General features: G+C 33.6%; 1 protein-coding gene across 3 annotated transcripts in view; it reads right to left on the bottom strand.

Moving 5' to 3' along the window:
- Positions 1–19,353, bottom strand: part of LOC106458787 (fragile X mental retardation syndrome-related protein 1-like) — a 77,096-nt gene that overhangs the window by 35,357 nt on the left and 22,386 nt on the right. For all 3 annotated transcript variants that reach the window (XM_022385119.1, XM_013918336.2, XM_022385120.1), the window contains exons 3-6: positions 8,868–8,970; positions 7,768–7,922; positions 5,116–5,181; positions 4,659–4,752 (exon numbers count right to left, since the gene is read on the bottom strand). In XM_022385119.1, coding sequence (XP_022240827.1) covers positions 4,659–4,752; positions 5,116–5,181; positions 7,768–7,922; positions 8,868–8,970 — 418 coding nt within the window. The remainder of the gene's footprint in view (positions 1–4,658; positions 4,753–5,115; positions 5,182–7,767; positions 7,923–8,867; positions 8,971–19,353) is intronic.

Raw genomic sequence — 19,353 nt, 5'->3', positions numbered from 1 at the left:
AAGACCTCAAAGCCATATCTTTAAAGACCACCAAGCATGAGCAAGAGAAATGGGCAGAATACCTCCCTGGTGCTGACTTCTTTTAGGATAGTCCATGGAATAAGTATGGCCTGGATCAGATAATAAGAGTGAATATATACATATAAATATACATACACACACACCACAAGGATACCTCAAGTGGTCTTGTGGAGCACCCCATCTCACAATGGGCACATGTAGATCCTGTAAAGATGATACGAGTGTGTTCTCCTGGCTTGATGCAGATTTTGGGTAAGTATACCCTGGGAGACAACACCGGCCACCTTGTGGGATCCTATATTATGGAAGAAAGACTCTGAAAGAAAAAATAGTATACATTGTTCTCAAAGACAATGGGGTCATTGAAGCATGGTGACCTGTAGAAGTCAAAAATCATCAGGTGATAAAATAGCCAGAAAGTGTAGGAAAGAAGATGAATGTGTGAAGAGATCTCTCACATACCTGCCTGGAGTAGCTCATCCAAGGGCTATCGACGGAGACGTGAGAGAAGGAAAAGGCAACAAATCAAATGCAAATAAAAGAGAAATAGTCTGTGAGTATCCACATCCTGAGACAAACATGTCAATGGACTCACCCTGTAAAGGAAAAAGGATAGATATTCCCCAGAATAGGTACAGACAAAGACAGAGACCCCTAAAGTGAGAGATCCATGTTAAGGCCCACTGAACAGCCTAACAAGACACAGGTACAAGAGACAGAAAGAAGAAGGACAAGTAGGAGAGAAGTATGGTGTACCTTCAAAGCAATCAAAATCAGTGAAGGAAAGGATCAGTCTGGGGAGAGGGAATAAGTGCAGTGGCTCAAATGGGGCATGCATGAGATCATGCAAAGTCTCAATAAGGTCTTTGTCAGGCAAGGAAGTTGGGAAAGGAGGACAAAGGGAGAATGATGGAGTGGAAAAGAATGGAAAGGAACAGGAAAAAAACACCTCCAGGTATCAGGAAAGGAATAAAGCCACAGACAGGGACAGGGCTGCCCAATGACTAAGAAAGGCTGAGCATAAGAATCCATCAATGAACAGTCAGGAAGGAAACAGAAAGGTGGTGCACAGAGTTACTGCTAAGAAAAAAGGGGATGGTAGAAGGAGACATGATAAAAGACCCACCACAAATGGTGATAGACAAATACAGTGAAATGATGACAAGAATAATGACCCATTAGTGGAAAATCTGGCCTATATGCAGCAGATTGGTCAAATTCCATGCATGAGAGTGGAGAGAGGATATCCCTCTATGAAGAAGGAAACTGTGAGAGTGAGACACAAGAAAGAAAGGGGATAATGGGAAGAAGAAGGGGGTTCGAATATCAAGTGCACCAAGGCTAAGGTGGTCAGGGGCACCAACAATAGGTCAGAAGAAGGAGAGTAGTTGTAAATCCAAGGCTTAGAAGCAGAAAATGAATAGGGGAGTAGGTAAAGAGAAACCAGAACCAACCAGAATCTTTAAAATATATGGTGGTAGTTTTCCTCTCTAAAACAGAGTTAGTAACTTCCTTTATAGTACCACCATGAAATCTAACTTAACATTTTCTTCTCATCATCCATATGCACTCAATACAACCATATCAAGCATCATTATTTATGTTAATTGCTTAAGCTAATATCATGTGATATTAAATACTTCTATTTAAGAGAATTTCGTAAAATTTATGAAATTTTTGCTTAAAAGTTGGCAATGAATAATAACTTGTACAATTATTTTGAAAACTTTACCCAGAAACTGCTAATCTAGTTTGCTTGGTCTAACCAATAATTCTGAATCTGCATATTCTTTCACCCTATAGTTTTACTGCTGTAAAACAGTCGTCTTTAATCCGAAAAACAAAAAAACTAAAAACGGCACACCTTTAATCTTATGTGAAGCTGTAGTAAAAATTCTAGACTGATAGCTCGTGTGACTTTTTTTGCAAGGGGATGTACAAAAATGTAGGTCAAAGTTGAGTGGTTTTGTTTAATAACTTTGCACATTTGGCTGATATTTAGACCAAATTTGGCATATAATTGTATATTGCAAAGATCTATCAGTGTAGAAAATTTCACAATAATCCATGACAGTTAAGTATGTTTTTCTATCAAATAAATTTTCCATACCTTCGGTGTAAAGAAAAAAAAAGGAAGAAATTCAATGAAAATTGGAGATTATATGTCTTGTGTATTTCTTAGTGGATTGCTTTGAAATTTGGTATGTAAAGTAAGGGTCTAGTTGAGCACAGCCACTGAAAATATGTGATAATTTGGATTACCACAGTCTGGGCTACAGAAATTGGAAAATTGATAAATTATCACTCCCGTTAATAACACACAGTGTGTCGTACATGTTATTTTAGCCACACAACACACTTCTGTGTGTCCTGATCGAACTGTCCATGTAATGATGAAAATTGATATATTGTATGTAGAAGACACAGGGAGCCAAAGCCAGACTGAAAGGGAAGGCCTTGAACTGATAAACTATTCCATGATATATAAAACACGGTAACAGAAAATAAGACTTGTGAACTTTAATATGTACATATGTATCTTTGATATACACTTCCATCATCCAATAACGCTGATGAAAGAACTTGCATATGATTCACATAGGTACCATATGGAAAGAAAAAATGTTGAAATAATGATTGAGATGGGAAAAATCTAATACCAATTTCCTGTTTTCTTTGGTACTACTAAAGGACAAGAGTAAAACTACAGGAATACCTCAAGTACCTCTTTAACCTGATAGAAACAATGCCATTTTTAAACCCCATTCTGTACATGTTACTGAGTTACATTCAAAATTTAATTAAACCACTTTACTATAAATGTATCTTAATGAAATTACTATCATCAAGTATGTTATAATTTAAAGTTTTATAGTATCTAAGTTTTATTTCTTTATTTAAAAAAAAACACATCTAAAACAGCAATTAAAACTGCAGTTTTTGCTGTCACATGACCCTCTTGCGGTTACAATTCTCAACTTTTAAGAGCTCTTATACAAGAAACTGTGAGCAGCTAATATAGACTGTTGGCTCAAATGGTCCAAGTAGTTGCAGATGTATTTCATTACTGTTTGGAGACCTTCCAAGAATTCCCCCTTCCAGTGAAACATCTAACCTATATAAAAGCCAGTGTGTGTCACATCACACTTGATTTCTTGAAATAGGAGTCGTAAAAGCCAAAATGTTTTTATCCAAATAGAATAGTTCGATTATTGTCTGTCCATTATGATTTCAGTGATGGAGGGTGCAAGGGGACAGTGGGATGTGTGTGCCATGAAACTTTATAAGTGTAGTGAGTGTTGGTATAAGCCTAAAGTAAAGACGTAGAATGGGATTACCTAGCCAAGAGCCAAGTGCATAAAATTTATCATGAAAGTAAAAATATTGATTCAATTTCCAAACTTAAATTGTTTCTGAATTAAGCTATTTTCTGTTATATCACCAACATTTAAAAACAAAACAAAACTTTTTAATCAACAGAGACTTTAAATTAAGAAATCAACAAATATTTTTCCAGTTTTGTTGTCTACATAATTCATTTTATAGTTTCAGTATATAGACCAACAATATTAGGTTATACTTTTGTTGCTAAGCGACATGACATATAAGCTATTGTTGGAACATAATGTTACCAAAACATGCTGGCTTTTCTATATAATTGAAGTTGTTAATCTAACTGATTTTTACAATAATTATTCTATGAATACGCCACAAATTCATTTCGTGAATGATCTTAATTTTGATTGGTTCAGAAAGGAAGTTACTGATGTTTGACTGCCTTGACTGCACTTTTCTGTCTCTTTGTAGGTCAAGCTTGATTTCACAGGTTAAAGTTTGTTGTTATGAAGCTGATATTTTAGAGGTTTACTTTTATTTGTAAGTTAGGCATAAGCCTTAAAAACAATGGCAGATTAAGACACCTCAGGGGCTCAGAACAGTGAATAATGTGGGACCCCCCTCATGAATATTATTTTTGTTGTACAAGACAAACATTACTTCATGGTTAAATATACACCATGTAGACCATACTTGGTCTACAGATGTGTATATATTAATAATTAAATTATATTTTTCTGTATATGTACATTTTTAATTGTTAATCCTATTTTAACAACATAAATCTTGCTTGAAGAAAGTTATTCATAACTACAATAAAATTTAAAATAAGCATTTTCAAAAACTAATTTCATTTCTAATAATCCTTCTCCTTTTTCAACAACACTCTTGACATACAGCATCCTTTGGGACCCCAATCTGCCTTAGGACCCCTGGGTAGCAACCTCACCTGCCCTTTCATTAATCTACCACTGCTTACAAAGTAATCATAACAATATAATTTTTACTGATTAACAATAGTATTTTACATTCATTTAGGTATTTTGCATACAAGCATACAAAAAATATCCTAACTAGTATTTATTTCAAATATTTTAAAGTATTACTAGGCAGGTATAAAAGGGTCTATTTTTACAAGTCTGATAAATAAATCATTTATGATAAATTTCAAAACTTTGTCATTTTCCATATAATTAATCAAGTAATTAAAATTACAAACTACAAAATAGATAAAACTTTCACACAAAACAAGGATTCACCCAATTTCCAATTAGGGATATACTAAAATTTGATCTACTTACAATTATCACTAAAACATTCTTTTCTGCATTATACGTAACAACGTCTGCACCAATGGCCTTCTTATATTCTTTATGAGCATTTTCTATTTTAGAGCTGTGGAAATGACATGGAACAATATTAACTCTTAAACTAAATTTGGGAACAGAACCAAACTTAAACAAAATACATCCTTGTATAAAATTCAATAAGAAAACATAAAGAATTATATTTTATAAAAAAAATAAGTATAAAATAAATGAATATTTTCTAGTAATGTCATAAAATGTGAAAGAGACATAAATATTGGTTTTTACCTATATTTTAAAAGTGAACATATGTATCAATGGTAAGGACTTTATGATATAAAATAACTTATCGTCATCTTTCAAAGCATGATATAATTAATGAAAAAGAAAACAAACTTATCTTACTGAGTTTTATGTACAAGTCAAACTACTAAATTCATGTTCTACTCACTGTTCCCGAAGGTCTTCCGGTACATCTATTTCAAATTTATGAAATGACCACTTTGTGACTGGAGGGCTGTAAAATAAGACACAATTTCTTAGAAATATATATATATACATTCTCTTTCATTTAATCTTGAAGAAAATGCCTTTGCACTTACAAGATAGTACATAAACTTAAATTTTATAAATTACTGTAGCATACTGTAACCTTTTTTTTAATATTTGTAAAGACATACCAGATTTTATAAGCTTGTACACATTATATTATTTACCAGCGTAGTTTTGGTACCTCTTAAAATGTATGTACATTGCAAAAGTATTATCTTTCTTAGCCTAAGTTAGTCAATAAAGGTCTCCAACAGTCTACAATGTTCCTTGTACTGCCTTTGTAGCAAAAATCTCCAAAGATGATTTAGATCAGAGGTTCCTAAGCTGTGATCTATGGAAAGGTTTCATAATTATGGAAAGACACAGTCTGTAGATCTTGAAGCAAACCCAACACATAAGACCTTAAAAATTCTGGTACATAACCAGGTAAAATATGTATAAATAAACTGGAAAAGCCTAGAAATCTACTTATGCAGCTTTTGAGTTAAAAGTAGGAAAACAAATTCTTTAATGGTGAGTTTTCACACATTGTCAAATAATGAACTGCCTGCTGGTTTCTCTATGAAAGAAGAAGAGCACTTGTTGCAACTTTTGTGCAATGAAACATTCAGGTCAGAGTTTAAGAAAAATCCACTATTAGAGTTTTGGATTCTGAGAACTTGCAGAGAAAGCAGTTTGTTTTGTGATGCCATTTGCTACATTTGATTTTTATCACATGTGCTCCTGATGTTTAGATACAGGAGAATGATCAATGCTGAACCTGAACTGAAGCTAAAACTGACAAACATTGTACCAAACATTACAGGACTTTACATACACAATTAGGCACACCCATCATATTAAATATAGAAAAGTCTGTGGTTAGTATTATCATCATAATGTATTTTATGCTCTTATTTTCTTTTGTTAAATTACCCTGTTTTTATGTGGTCTGCTGAGATGTTCAAGTTGTCACTTTACTTACTTTAATATATTTTGAAGATACACAGCTAATGCTATTGTTCTATGACAAATAATCTAACCACCTTGTTAAAGTTTCTTGCTGTTTACAAGAAAAGTGGGAATTTTATTACTGGATGGATGGAAAGAAAAGCCCATCTAAATGATTTCACACAACTTGTACACTTCAAGGAATACATATTCAATACAAGCTCAGATCAGTCTTCTGTCAAACAGAGTTAGAATGCCCAAAATTGGTGATGCAACTGGAATTAAAATTTAATTGATCATATATGTCTAAGTGAGTGTAGGGTCTCCTCAGATAAGTCCTCTCACTACAGCTCTTTGTCCTATTTTGTTGAAATTCCTCCCAGTTCACTTCTTACATTATCCCATCCATATTTTTCTCCTTTGTTTATACTTGCCACCCACCATCCCTTCAACTGTGATCAGTACCAAGCTTGTGCTTCTTTTCCAGGAAGTGTATCTTACTATTTTCCTTTTCTTCACTTCAGTTAACAAACTTTACTCTTCCAGGATTTCTACCATCTCTCTCTCTCACCTAATTGTTAGTTCTCCCATCTCTTCAGCACACTTGAAGTACCTGTTTCCAGCAAATGCTGTCACCTGTTTATTCTCATTCAGAGTCTAGCTTTCACACTCATAAAAAACTATACTCCACACTAATTCTTTCATTACCTTAACCATTACATCATTGCTATATGTCTTTCATTGTCCAGTTGTTTGCCAGCTTGCCTGCCACATCCCTTTCCATTGCAAATGTTTTATGAATCTTTCTCACAGAGCCAGCAATTATCCCAACTAATGCACTAAGATACTTGAAACTCAACATTTTCAAGAGAATCTCCCTCTAGACTGTCTCTCTGGCCATTAATCTTCAGAACTAGCATATTTTCTTGCTGATTACTGTCCGAAACCTCAGAATTTTGTTCCTTCACTTCAGCCATTTCCTCTAAACTCTGTTTTCTGCCAGAAATACAGTATCATCTGCATACCAAAGATTCCATATCCTTCTTCCATACAGACTCAAATGTTAAAGGCAGCATTCAATCAGTTAGAGTTGAATTGCAGCACAAAAAGAGAGAAAGAGATCAAACAAGATAACGTATGACCGTAGCATAGAATTACTACAAAACTCATTCTCAAACAAAATGAAGATCAAAAAACATAATATCAAAATGCCCAAATGAAATGCCAGAAATCCAATTCATGTGATAAAATACCCTTCTCTAAATCAAAGAAAAGTGTCTCCAAGTTATGTTATGTTAAGATGAACATAAATTTAGTTAATTAAAAAAGTTTTTTTTAGCTAAAACTCATATAACTTATTTACTAAACTTAATTTACATTAAATGATAAAATCAAAACAAGAAAATTATTTGAATATTCAATAATCTTTATAGGACTTCAACAAAAACTTACAAACAAGTAACTTAAAAAGAAAAAAAAACAGAATGCATATTAACATGGCAAGAATTAAATGTTTTACAGAGACTTGAGCACCAAAACTAGTCATGGAGTAGGCTTTATAATTTTCTAACTGTACATTTACAAATACAGCAAAACAAAACAATCACAGTTCTTTACTTACTTAGTATTTTTATGGCGCAGTCTGTCACTAGGAACAATTTCTGTGTAAGTAGTTTCCCACCCCAGGTACTCTACCACATGGAAATCTCCTTTGGTCATTTTTACCACAGCTTTCCACCAACCACATGCTTCTTGTTCATTGGCCCTAGAGTAGACCTAGAAACACAGTTTAATTTTACATGCACTTCACTTATGAAACTGATGTAATGACAATTCATGCAAAACATTTTTCTATAGACCTTTAAGAATACTAATGTATTACATAAACTTAATTCTCAAACAAGCTAATCCTCCGCTCATACTTCCCACCCTTCCTCCACACTGTACTTCAAAAGTAATAAATTATCACACACACTACTAAATTACAGTAAATTACTAAATTACGATAATCACTTCTTTAGGTTTTAATTCTGTGTACAGGATAACCTGGTAAAGTATTTACTTAGATCATTTTTGATTTTAATACTTTAATTACAAAAATATTTAGTGTTGTTGTCTACACTGATACTGAACTTATTCCAACAACATCTGAAAGTTGTTCCAAATAACAGTCCTTCTTGGAGTTTATCTAAATATTCAAAAAAATTTAAATTTATTTTAATAATCCTGACTTAATTTTCATCATATGTTCATTATAATACCCTTTTCTCAAAGGAAGCACAGATATTTACTTGCATGTATAAATTCAAGATACAGTACCAACATTTTTAATTATACAATCTCATTTCTTCTGAAATAGTTAAGTTCACAAAACCATTGCATACTTTTATAAACCTCTAAATATTCTTTTTTAATTCTACTAATTAAATTGACTTATAACAGAGTATTTTTAATCACTATTTGAAGTAATTACACTTTCTGCAAGTGTATGTATAGTTAATTTAATGCCACTATCTCACTCAAACTGTAGAAGAAATCCCTCTTTATAAAAATCATATGTAATATGCATTGTCTAAAATTTCATATTTTTAAAAACAACATGACTTATTAATGTATGACAAATTTTCACAATACAATGCAATGCAATTTTTAGGCTATAATATTTGAGAATTTAGCACAATAACTTTTAGATCAAAAAAAGAATGACAAAAAAGCCCTTACTTCAACCTCCTGTCCTTCTGTTAATTCTAATTTTTCTCCCTCTTTTAAGGGCAGTGGAGGAAGCCTGACTCTTTGGAAGGGGAACTTGCTTTTGGGCTGCCAGCTGTTGATTAAATGAAATTACATTTTTTGTATAGAACAAAGAAATTATCATTCACTATTTGAAAATATTTCAAGAAAACAGCAAATTGCTAACATTCTTTCTATTTTCTATAATAACATTCTGAACCCAAATACTTAGAAAACTTTCTATGCATGCATATCTAGTGACAAAAAGTATTTGAAAAACAGTAAAAAAAACATCATACATAAGGTTCAAAGCTAATAACTTTTTTTTTAATTATTTATCTTGAACATATTCTCACACTAGGTTGTTTATACAATATTTATAATCTCTCTATATATATATAAAGCACAAAAAAAAATCTGTGCTTGTCTGTTTGTCCATTATGTAACTACTCCTAGGTTGCTGGGCCAATCTCAACCAAACTTTGCGAGATGATAGTTTGGATCAATAGACATGTTAATGAGAGGGTTCACAACCCCCTACACAGCCATTATTACTGTTATTGACCATTTATTATCATTTTCCTATATTGAAAATGTATTTCTGATAGGTACTTACCTCCTCTCACATAAATACCTATTCTCGTTCAGTGCTGCCCTCTATATGCAAAACATTTTTGGGACGAAGAAACAATTCAGATAAAGGAGAAGATATGTAGAATGATAAAGAGTATGTGAAACATCAATGGTAAATAAATCAGAACTTCAACATCCACGAGCTAAGAGAAAGCAATAAGTCTTAAGGGAAAGGAGAAACAAGGGGCACGTGGAGAGTGCTTCAAATGGAGGAAACGTGAGGCAGTGAAGGACCAAATTAACATCCCAATCCAGAAGGGCAGCACACCATGGCAGATGATGAATCTGGAAGGAATGCATCAACAGGGAAAGAGTAGGAGACGTAAATACCCTACGGTATTGGAAAAAACGATTGTGTGGGACTAGGTCGCCTGATAACTTGAGATCGAGGAGACAGAAGACCCCCAACTGAAAAGCCAAGTGAGGAAATCCACAATACGAGGAACAGTGGGTTGAGCAGGGGAAAATCTTGACCCAGATACCAAAGGCAGAAACATTCCATTTACGAGGATAAACTTCCATGGAGGAAGGGAGAATAAAATGAACCAGAAAAGTAGTTATCTGTCGGGACAAGTTGGATCTCCTTACTAAGGACCAGATAAAAACCAGGTGTGAAGAAGGAGGACAGGAAGGGCTGAATGAAGCACCAGTGACTGAGGTTGATGAAAAAGGGGTGGAGTCAGAGGAAGAGGTAACAGAGGGATAAGTTGGAGCTGAAGAAGCTGCATAAGCTGAGCTTGCCAGTAAGAAACAATCAGGAGGACTTGACATGGGATGGTATGGATGATCAAAATCACCCAATGAAGAAGTTGAATGGGAGGATAGACATATATGTATTTGTTGGTCTAGTCCTGGCTGAATGCATTGACAGCCAGGGCAAGAGGATGAGTGATCGGAGACCAAAACAGAGGCAATTTGTGATTGAAGGACGTGGTAAAAGCATCGATGTGAGGAGTACCCCACTGAAGGCAAAGCCATTGGAAAAAAAGAAGATCGAGAGACCACTCCTCCAGATAGACTTTGTCTGGATGGGAAAGTTAATCTGAGACAAGATTGAAAGCACTCAGAACATGACACACAATAATATGAATATATAGTGTGTGGACCCCAAAAAAGAAGATCCAATGTATGAATACAGAGGGATCAAGAACAGATGCTGCCCTAGTGATTGAGATAAGCAACCACTGCAGAATTGTTGGAATTGATCATTACCAGATGGAGAAAATGAACCAAAGCCTGACTTACAGTGAGAAGACCTCTAGGCCACAGACCAATATCCCAAAGCTTCTTATTGAATGACCCATGCCTCCCACCCCTTAAGGGATGTGTCTGTAAAAATGTGTAAATATGGATGAAGAGGAAGAAGTGGGACACTCAACTATGTGCTAGTCTTGTCGAACCACCAATGCAGATCGTCGACCAGGGTAGGAGGAAAAGTAATAAGAGCCATCAAAGGATCCCTCGTGAGATTCTACTGTTCATGAAGAGCATGCACATGAGCCTGACCTAATGGGAAAAGGGCTTCCATGGAAGACCACATCCCCAAAAGCATGGGTTAAATGCACAGGAAAATCAAAGACTGCCCCCACACACTGTTGAGAGTTGAGAAATGGACAGTCAACCTGATGGTAAGCTAATGCAAACTGATCTGTAGCTCATAGAGGGCGAGACATGCTGGCACCCTCAACCAATTGTGAAGCAAGCTGCTCAACAGGAACTCTAATATCTGGGGAGGGTGGGAAAAACCAAATATGGAGAGGAAGAACAATCATGCAACAAAGAAGGATGGGATCATAGGAATCAGGAAAATGGATAAAACATCACATACCTAAGAAATCACGTCTAAAAATGTGGTATTAGGTCTAGCTGATTCCACAGGTATGGCACAGGAAGACATGGCAAAATTCAGTGGTGGAAAAAAAATGCAATAAAAGTCTTCATCAGCCTGAACAGGTTCAGCTTGCTCAGGAGGAAGTGGGGCAAGTTCAGGAGGAGATTGACCCATATAACAATCAATAGCATGGTGGATAATTGCATATAAATCCAATAATGGGTCTCCCCCACCTACAGCCTGTGAAATAGTGCCAATAGGAGGTATGATACTTGAAGTGGTAATGTGAACCTCAAAATTCATTGTAGAAATATATATCAAACAAAAGTGTTTGATGTACAAATGTGAGTGTAAGAAAAAAATAAAAGAAGGGGGAATAAAATTAAAGTAAAATACTTCTTCAATGTAAAGAAAAAATTAATGAAGAAATCCTACTTTGGAAATTAAATGATTAGTCACAAATGCAAATCACACAAAACAGCACCAAAATAAATAAAGTCTGAACATGAGTACTGCCAAACAAAAAGAGATAGTTCAGTAGAATTGAATAGAGAAAGTCGTATGCATCATAAGAGTACGTCGCACTCTTATTGGTGGAGGGTTGTCACATCATGATTTGCATGAGAGACGCATTAGAATCAGACACTTCCAACTGAGGGGAGATAAAAGGCTTGTAGCATGCGTAAAACTTTTTTGTGCATATAGAGAGCAGCACTGAACAAGAATAGCTATTTATGCGAGCAGAGATAATGTACCATATCGGAAGCTAACTTAACTATATTCGTAGATGGCACCACATCCATACACAAAAACAAAAAACTTCATTAAATTTTCTATAAAACAACATACACACAGTGTGGGGGAGAGCAAACAAATGTCATATATATCAGAGAGTGTGCTAGTACTCTCTATGGAGATATGCAATGAAAAATATTGTTGCCATTATTAGATTACTACATAAATGCAGGTGAAGTTTCTACTTCAACAGTCACCATAACATTGATATGAAGAGCCATTTCTTGAGTTATACCCACTTTCTATTTTGACCCGTGACCTTTCAACTACTGCATCCAATGGTCCTCAATTAATTAACTCTCTCAATACAGGGTCAGTCCAAGGAATGGACCATAGGACCATTTTTACTTCTATATAGTTTTAATACTATAACTTTTAATACAGTGTGTGTATCTTCACAAAATTTGGCAGACTCTTGGTACACATTACACATATTTTATACACAAAAAATCAGTTTTTTTAATGAAATATTTTTAATAAAGGTTTGTCCATGAATATATTAAGTATTTGTTTGAATAGTCCATGTGCTAAGTGATTTTCATGTTCAAATTAAAAAATACTTTTCTTCATCTCAAAAATCTCAGATTTGATTTCTGTATTCTCTAAATTCTCCTAAATACATTTCAAATGTTTGTTTTCAATAAAACTATATATTTTATCTGTTATTTTCTCTACTCTAACTCTATACAATGTTGGTCAATTTGACTGACCTCGTAACCACCAAAAAAAAATCTAAATTTACGGTGTTTTTCTTTCAAATTGTAACATGACTTCAAATTGTAACATGAAACTGCATTTGTTTTTCCTATGCTGCTTTAAACTCATAACAGTATGCATCTATTTATAATCACATTTTAGTGTTTTATTGCCCTTTGAGCTGTGTCTAACTATTATTCACACCATTATAAGTTGTTAATCACTTGGGGAATGTGGAGGTCACTTTACACTATTGAATCACATTACCGTTACCCATGATCTGCTCACGCGCGTGCTTCATGAAATATTTTTATTATATTATTATTTATTTTACTTAACCTAACCTTAACTAACCTAAAGAGACCCCTTTTTTTACATTTTAGTTACTTCTGTAATAATAAATAAAGGATAAACAAGAAAAACAAGATATAAAGTACTTATCTGAATCTTCTTTTTTCTTGCTGTTGACTGTTGATGACACTAAACCTTACTTTTTTTATACTAATGGTAGTAATGCACTAAATTTTTTATTTGATTAAATAATGCACAAAAGAACATAGACTAGTAAAATGCAAAAGTAGACAATTTCGTCCTAACTCTCACAATTTTTCTAGCTTTCTAACTATGCGACAAGAGCCATTACAAATTCATTCAAGCTAGTCGTTACCTTTCCCATGAGATTGAAGCTTGTATTAAAAGTAAAATTGACATTTCTCCTTTCAGAAAACAATGTTATACAATATGTCATTTGATAGATGAAAAGCTTAGCTTTCTATTGGTTAAAAATAATGTAGAATTAAACGTAATTGAGAACTATTAACAAATCCTGAAAAAGAGAATGTGACACGTGAATATGGCAAGAGTGGTATGATTTTCTATTTTAGAGCTATGTAACCAAACAAAATTGAAGGCTATAAAAATTATGAGCAATGACGTTTTTATATTGAGTAATTTATGTTTAATTTTGTACTTACTGGAGGGGTGGTGGACAAAATAGAGAAGATACACAGAAAATGTGTCACATGTCACACTAGGGGAATTTTAGTTTTTTTTTAAATATTGACATATAAAATTAAGAGCTTAAAACTTATATACTATTAAAATATAGAATATTAGCTAAGATTTTATGCTATACTAATGGGTATAACAAACAAAAAGTAGATTAATAAAATTTTGATTGCAAGTCTCTAAAAACTCGTAACATGCACGGTAAAGGATGCCCATCACAATAGGGTTGATCACGTGAAACACTATGGAAAGACATTAAGAGCTGGGTGTTGAAATCAGGTAACAGAAAGCACCCCTACTGGTACTACTTTGGTTGTTACTTCTTCCTACAAAGTCACCCTTACCATCGCATAGAGTATACCATATTTTAAGTATATAGATACCAAGTTCTTAAAGTTTATACAAAACTTTTAGTGAGGTAATAATGAATACTGTAATAATGTTATGTTATATATGTTATGTGTGAAAGTAAAGATTTTTTTGTTATTTATCATAGCACTCCCCCCACATTTTTTTAAGTACATAACCTGTACAAAGGACAGGTACCTCAGTTTGTATCATTATAAGAATAATAAAATTATCAATTCACAAATAGTAAGACAATGTAAAGACAAATATCCACACATAACAGTAGGTGATGTACTTCAATACAAGTGTTCAAAATGGGCACCTGATAATAATCCACAAATAACAGACAATTTCAATACATGTAAAACACGAGCACTGGCATGAAAAACATTTTATTATTAGCACATGACTGGCTTGCTATTTCACTATGACATTATATTTCATAATACACTAAATAATATTTTAGTCATAAAAAAACAGAGCAACTTAAAATACAAAACTACAATTTTAAAAGAAATTCTACATGAATTTCAAATAGGTCCTTACCTCTGAATTACAAAAAAGCCACAAAAACCACATCGAGGTTGAGGAGGGAATCAAAGTGTCATAAGGACCCCTGCATCACTAAAATTGTGTCTTAGGCAGTAAATCTAGACCACAATAAATGAAAATGTGATCAAACATTGAGTTGAAGAGAATCCACCATTACCAGAGTAGATTCAATGGACAGGATTTATTGGAGAATAGAGTAGAGCAGACCAGCCTCATGAGCAACTGGACCAAATGAGAATACTCAGAAAATCCATTAATTCCAGCAGAGTACCTATTTGCCCTTATCATCCTCCAAATAATATACAAAAACTGTTAGTAGGTAGTATGTATTTACCTGTCAAATGATCAGATTCTCAAATATGGTGGCATAATAGGCAGACAGGGTCATATCATAATGCATTGTCCTGCACCTTAGAACAAGATTCTTGGAGGAATAGAACAGTAGTAACTAATGGCTGTTTTTTTTAGCATTGTAAACCCACAGGCTTACTGGTGTCCCACCAGAGAACATTAATGACTGGAGATACTTATTAGGCTAAGGGCTCTATTATCTACATCTGACATGACCATAACATATACATCACGAAACCAGCCCAGTCAACAGACACCAGGGATAATTGAAAATATCAAGCAAACCTACAATGAGCTCCACAACTGTACAACAGTGCAATGGGAACACTGATTAGGTTAAACAGTAAGGTATTTCCCATTCTAGTTGGTGTTATGAGATGTCACATGGTAAATGGCTGTCTCTTATGTTTAGAATATTAAGTACGAATGTGCATATGAAGATTGGAAAGGCAACTACCAAAGCAACTCAGCCCCTAGACAGAATTTCCTGTGGACTTCCAGAGAGCATCACTCTCTCAGAGCTAACCAGTGCAGAGGGTGTACTTTTATCTAGAACAATCACATATGCACATGTAACCTTCACAAACCTTAAAAATTCTACTCATTTGCTCATATACATAAGTATTGGATGAATACGGCCAAGTTGACTTTTCCGTGCACTCATTTAACAGTATGATTGCATTATTTCAGCTGGTTAAAGTTAACTCACTTTTTGAGTAATTGTGACACTAAAAACAAACAGGTAAATTTTAACACATATCTCATTTTTCAATTTATTGTCAAACTGTCACTGCTTCTCACTATATTATATGTATTTAAGCATCACAGCTCTTGATGCTGTTACCATGCATAATGAATGGTAAAGTAATTAAGTCTACGATGCTGAAAAAATCTAACTTAATGGACAACAAACATTTAAAAAATAAGAAAATGCTTAGTTTGTCTATAATTCCAAAATATCTGTACAAGAGTATTTTCCTTAGCATATATTTACTAACAGCTCCATACACACACTTTTGTGCTTTCCTTAGCTAATTAAGGTCTCTTAAGGATTCTTTGTTTATCTAATCTTATTTAGAATGAAAGGCCAAAACATCAGTCTTTTACTGATTTTCTGTGCATGATCCATATCATACTTACAGATAAATAATAGGAAATGAAGTTGATTGTTGAACAGGTAAAAGAACCAATATTATAAATAGGCCATTCAATCATTACACGATTGCTGGTAGCTCTTTACTGAATAATTCTTAGTTGGGATGATTTAAAAATGTTTGGAAAATTCTGCCAAGAATAAAGTCAACATCTAAAGTTTTAATACACTTATAATGACATTGGAAAGTGACACTGCTTGGAATACCTTGGACAAGTAATGTTTGTGAGGATGAGTAAAAAATTTTTGTATCTGCTCTGCAAGAAAAATCCATTCAAACACAGAATCTCATATTAAACAATTTATTCCAAGACCTCATATACCCTTGTAATTGTTATAAGGGGTGTTAGATCATATAGTGATATGTGGGTTACTAAGCATAATAGAGGTGTGGACCCAAGTGTTAATGAAGCAGGTAAAAGTAAATAACTCATCTAATAGGGATTAATTTTGGTTTGAAGAATAAAAAATTTAGACAATATGATGTAAACAGAAATTTTAAGATAGTATTCAAATTTTTCTACATGCTATCCTGTGAATGTCTTCTAAAAGATACTGCAACAAGGATGACAAATGGCAAACTTAGTTAGATTTCACCCAGAACTCACTTGTAAGGAGTTCAGAAACATTACAGTAAATAACACGTATCAGTTGCAAAAGCTAATTTTTTTAATGTAGTGGAGCCAGATCTGAAGAGCTCAATTTATCGCAAATTAAAAACAATCTTTACTGACACCTCTAAAATGAACCCATCATTCCAAAAGCAGAAAGAATGTCTTTGGCAGCAGGTGTGGAAAATATAAGATTATACAGACAAGACCCCAAGGCTTCCAATATCATAGGAAATGGTAGAAGTGTATCCTGAGCTGCACTGATCCAAAACCCCATATGTACCAAATACTGCATTGGTACTAAAATGGTAACTGGAGATATGGATGATCCACCTAAGAGATATAGCAAGCAAGATGGTTAAATGAGCATGTGTAAGAGAATAAATGATAAAGGGTCAGAATAAGCCAACTGTCTATGTAAAACCATAAATTGTTCATTGAATGTAGACCAGCAAAAATTAGAATACTGAACAAAAAACATATGGAATGAAAGGGAAAGGCTGTGAACTGACCACTACCCCTGATTGCAAAAATAAATGAGAGAAGACAGATGAATAGAGATATGAAGATAAATATTCTTATGATCCATGTTTCTTGGGTTTTTTCTGTTTTTCTCTTTACTTGTTATTATGATTTATGCCACAACAAGTACCTCGCCTTCCCCAGTTTTCATGACCACTCAAAACAGAAAATGAAAAAAATAATAAAGAACACAGACAAAAGGGAAAAAAGGAAAATACTTGAAAATGAAATTCAGTAACAGATGGAAAGGTTAAGGTTATTTAACAAATGGTATAGTACTACCTAAAGCAAAGTAGGACATGAATAAGAGGCCCATTATTGAACAATGGCTGCCATGACCCTGACAGTTAACATGCCTCCAAAAGCCAAAGAAGAAATAAGGCCTAAGTGTGAACAACATTCCACACTCAGGACTAATTATAAATCGCCATAATTTGAGAATTCACGATGAAATATTGAAGCTTTTGAAACAAAAGCTAAAGAAAACAAAAATCAAAGTTTTGTTAATGATACAAATCTCCTTGACCTAAACACAAACACAAAATTAAAACACACTGGTCAATACAATGCCAAGAAAAAGGATAATGATTATGAATGCTAAATGTCATTATGCATGGAAGTGTGTTGTACTCCTACCAGTGGAGGGTTCTACTGAACCATCATGCAATAGCTCAAATTCACGTGAGATTAAGTGGGAATTTTCACAAGGCTGGTGGCTTGAAAATCTCTAACATAATGCATGGAAGAGAATAAGGGCCAACAATAGTTACAGAAACACTATGCACACTAGAGGCAGAATACACAAGTATGGCCTGATAAAAAAGTTGTAAAAATTTCAATATTAGTAGAAACATTTGTAGCAGTAATAAACGTTGACTTCTGAATCAATATTGAGTGAAGTCAGCAGCATGGCCATCAACAAGAACATCTGGATTGTGGTGGGAAAGCAAAGTTTATATATGTCCTCTTGATGCAAACTAAATTACTCTTGTAGAATGCAAGAAAATAGAGAAGTAAAGGTGAGCTGCACTGTGTTAAAGACAATGAGATTTTTAATCACATTTGTTGACAGCATAAGAGCAACTCAACAAGAAAAGGCTTCTGTATTTAAGAGGTAAGTCTGCCTAGTTTTGAAATCAAAATTATAGAATTAAAAATTCTAAGAGTATGTATAAATTCAATCCATATTAATCATTTAATTTTGGAGCAGAGAATCAACAAGGCTCTAGTCCTCATTCTTGCAAATAGTTTGCAACAAAACATCAAACAGAATGATGTATTCACTGAAAAATAATTGTATACAAGAACTCCAAATATAAAAATTTAATTGCTTATTTTCTATATTTAAGCTTCTAAAGGAGCACTCTATAATGCAGAAGAGTTTAAGGTGAAAAGTTAGAAACCTTAGTTTTTTTTAAACTTAAGCCTAAAATTACAAATACATTATCAAGTTATCAAAGAGAAAGCTGTAAGTACTTGTGCAAATCTGCATAAAATATGCTAAAAATGTAATTGAATGAACTAAAAAAATGTAATGATATATGTGCAATATTTAATGCAACATCAGTTGAAGCAGATTTACTATATAAAAGCTATAAACAATACTAATGTAACAACTTTAAGTACAGTAACATAACAGCAGGTCATATTTCAATTGCCTTCTACTATAATTTTATGCTGCTTTCATGCCCCTCCACACTGTTGAAAAACAGTGACCTATACTTTGTACACCTCTTCACATGTTCCACACTTGGTAGACTTCTATTTTTTCAAGCAGTAAGTACAATTAAAATCAGATTTTATTCCAAAATATGTGGTAATGTATATCTTACATTTGTTTAGAAAACCCTATATAAAACCATGAAAAATAACTAAAAAGGATACAATTATGTCCCTTTACAAAAACAATAAAATAAAAAACTTGGAATATTACAACTTAAAAATTAGGAAGTTATTATACGAGTTAATGGAAATACA

This window comes from Limulus polyphemus, unplaced genomic scaffold, assembly GCF_000517525.1.
Source record: "Limulus polyphemus unplaced genomic scaffold, Limulus_polyphemus-2.1.2 Scaffold514, whole genome shotgun sequence".
NCBI lineage: Eukaryota > Metazoa > Arthropoda > Merostomata > Xiphosura > Limulidae > Limulus > Limulus polyphemus.
This window is presented reverse-complemented; position numbering and strand designations above follow the sequence as displayed.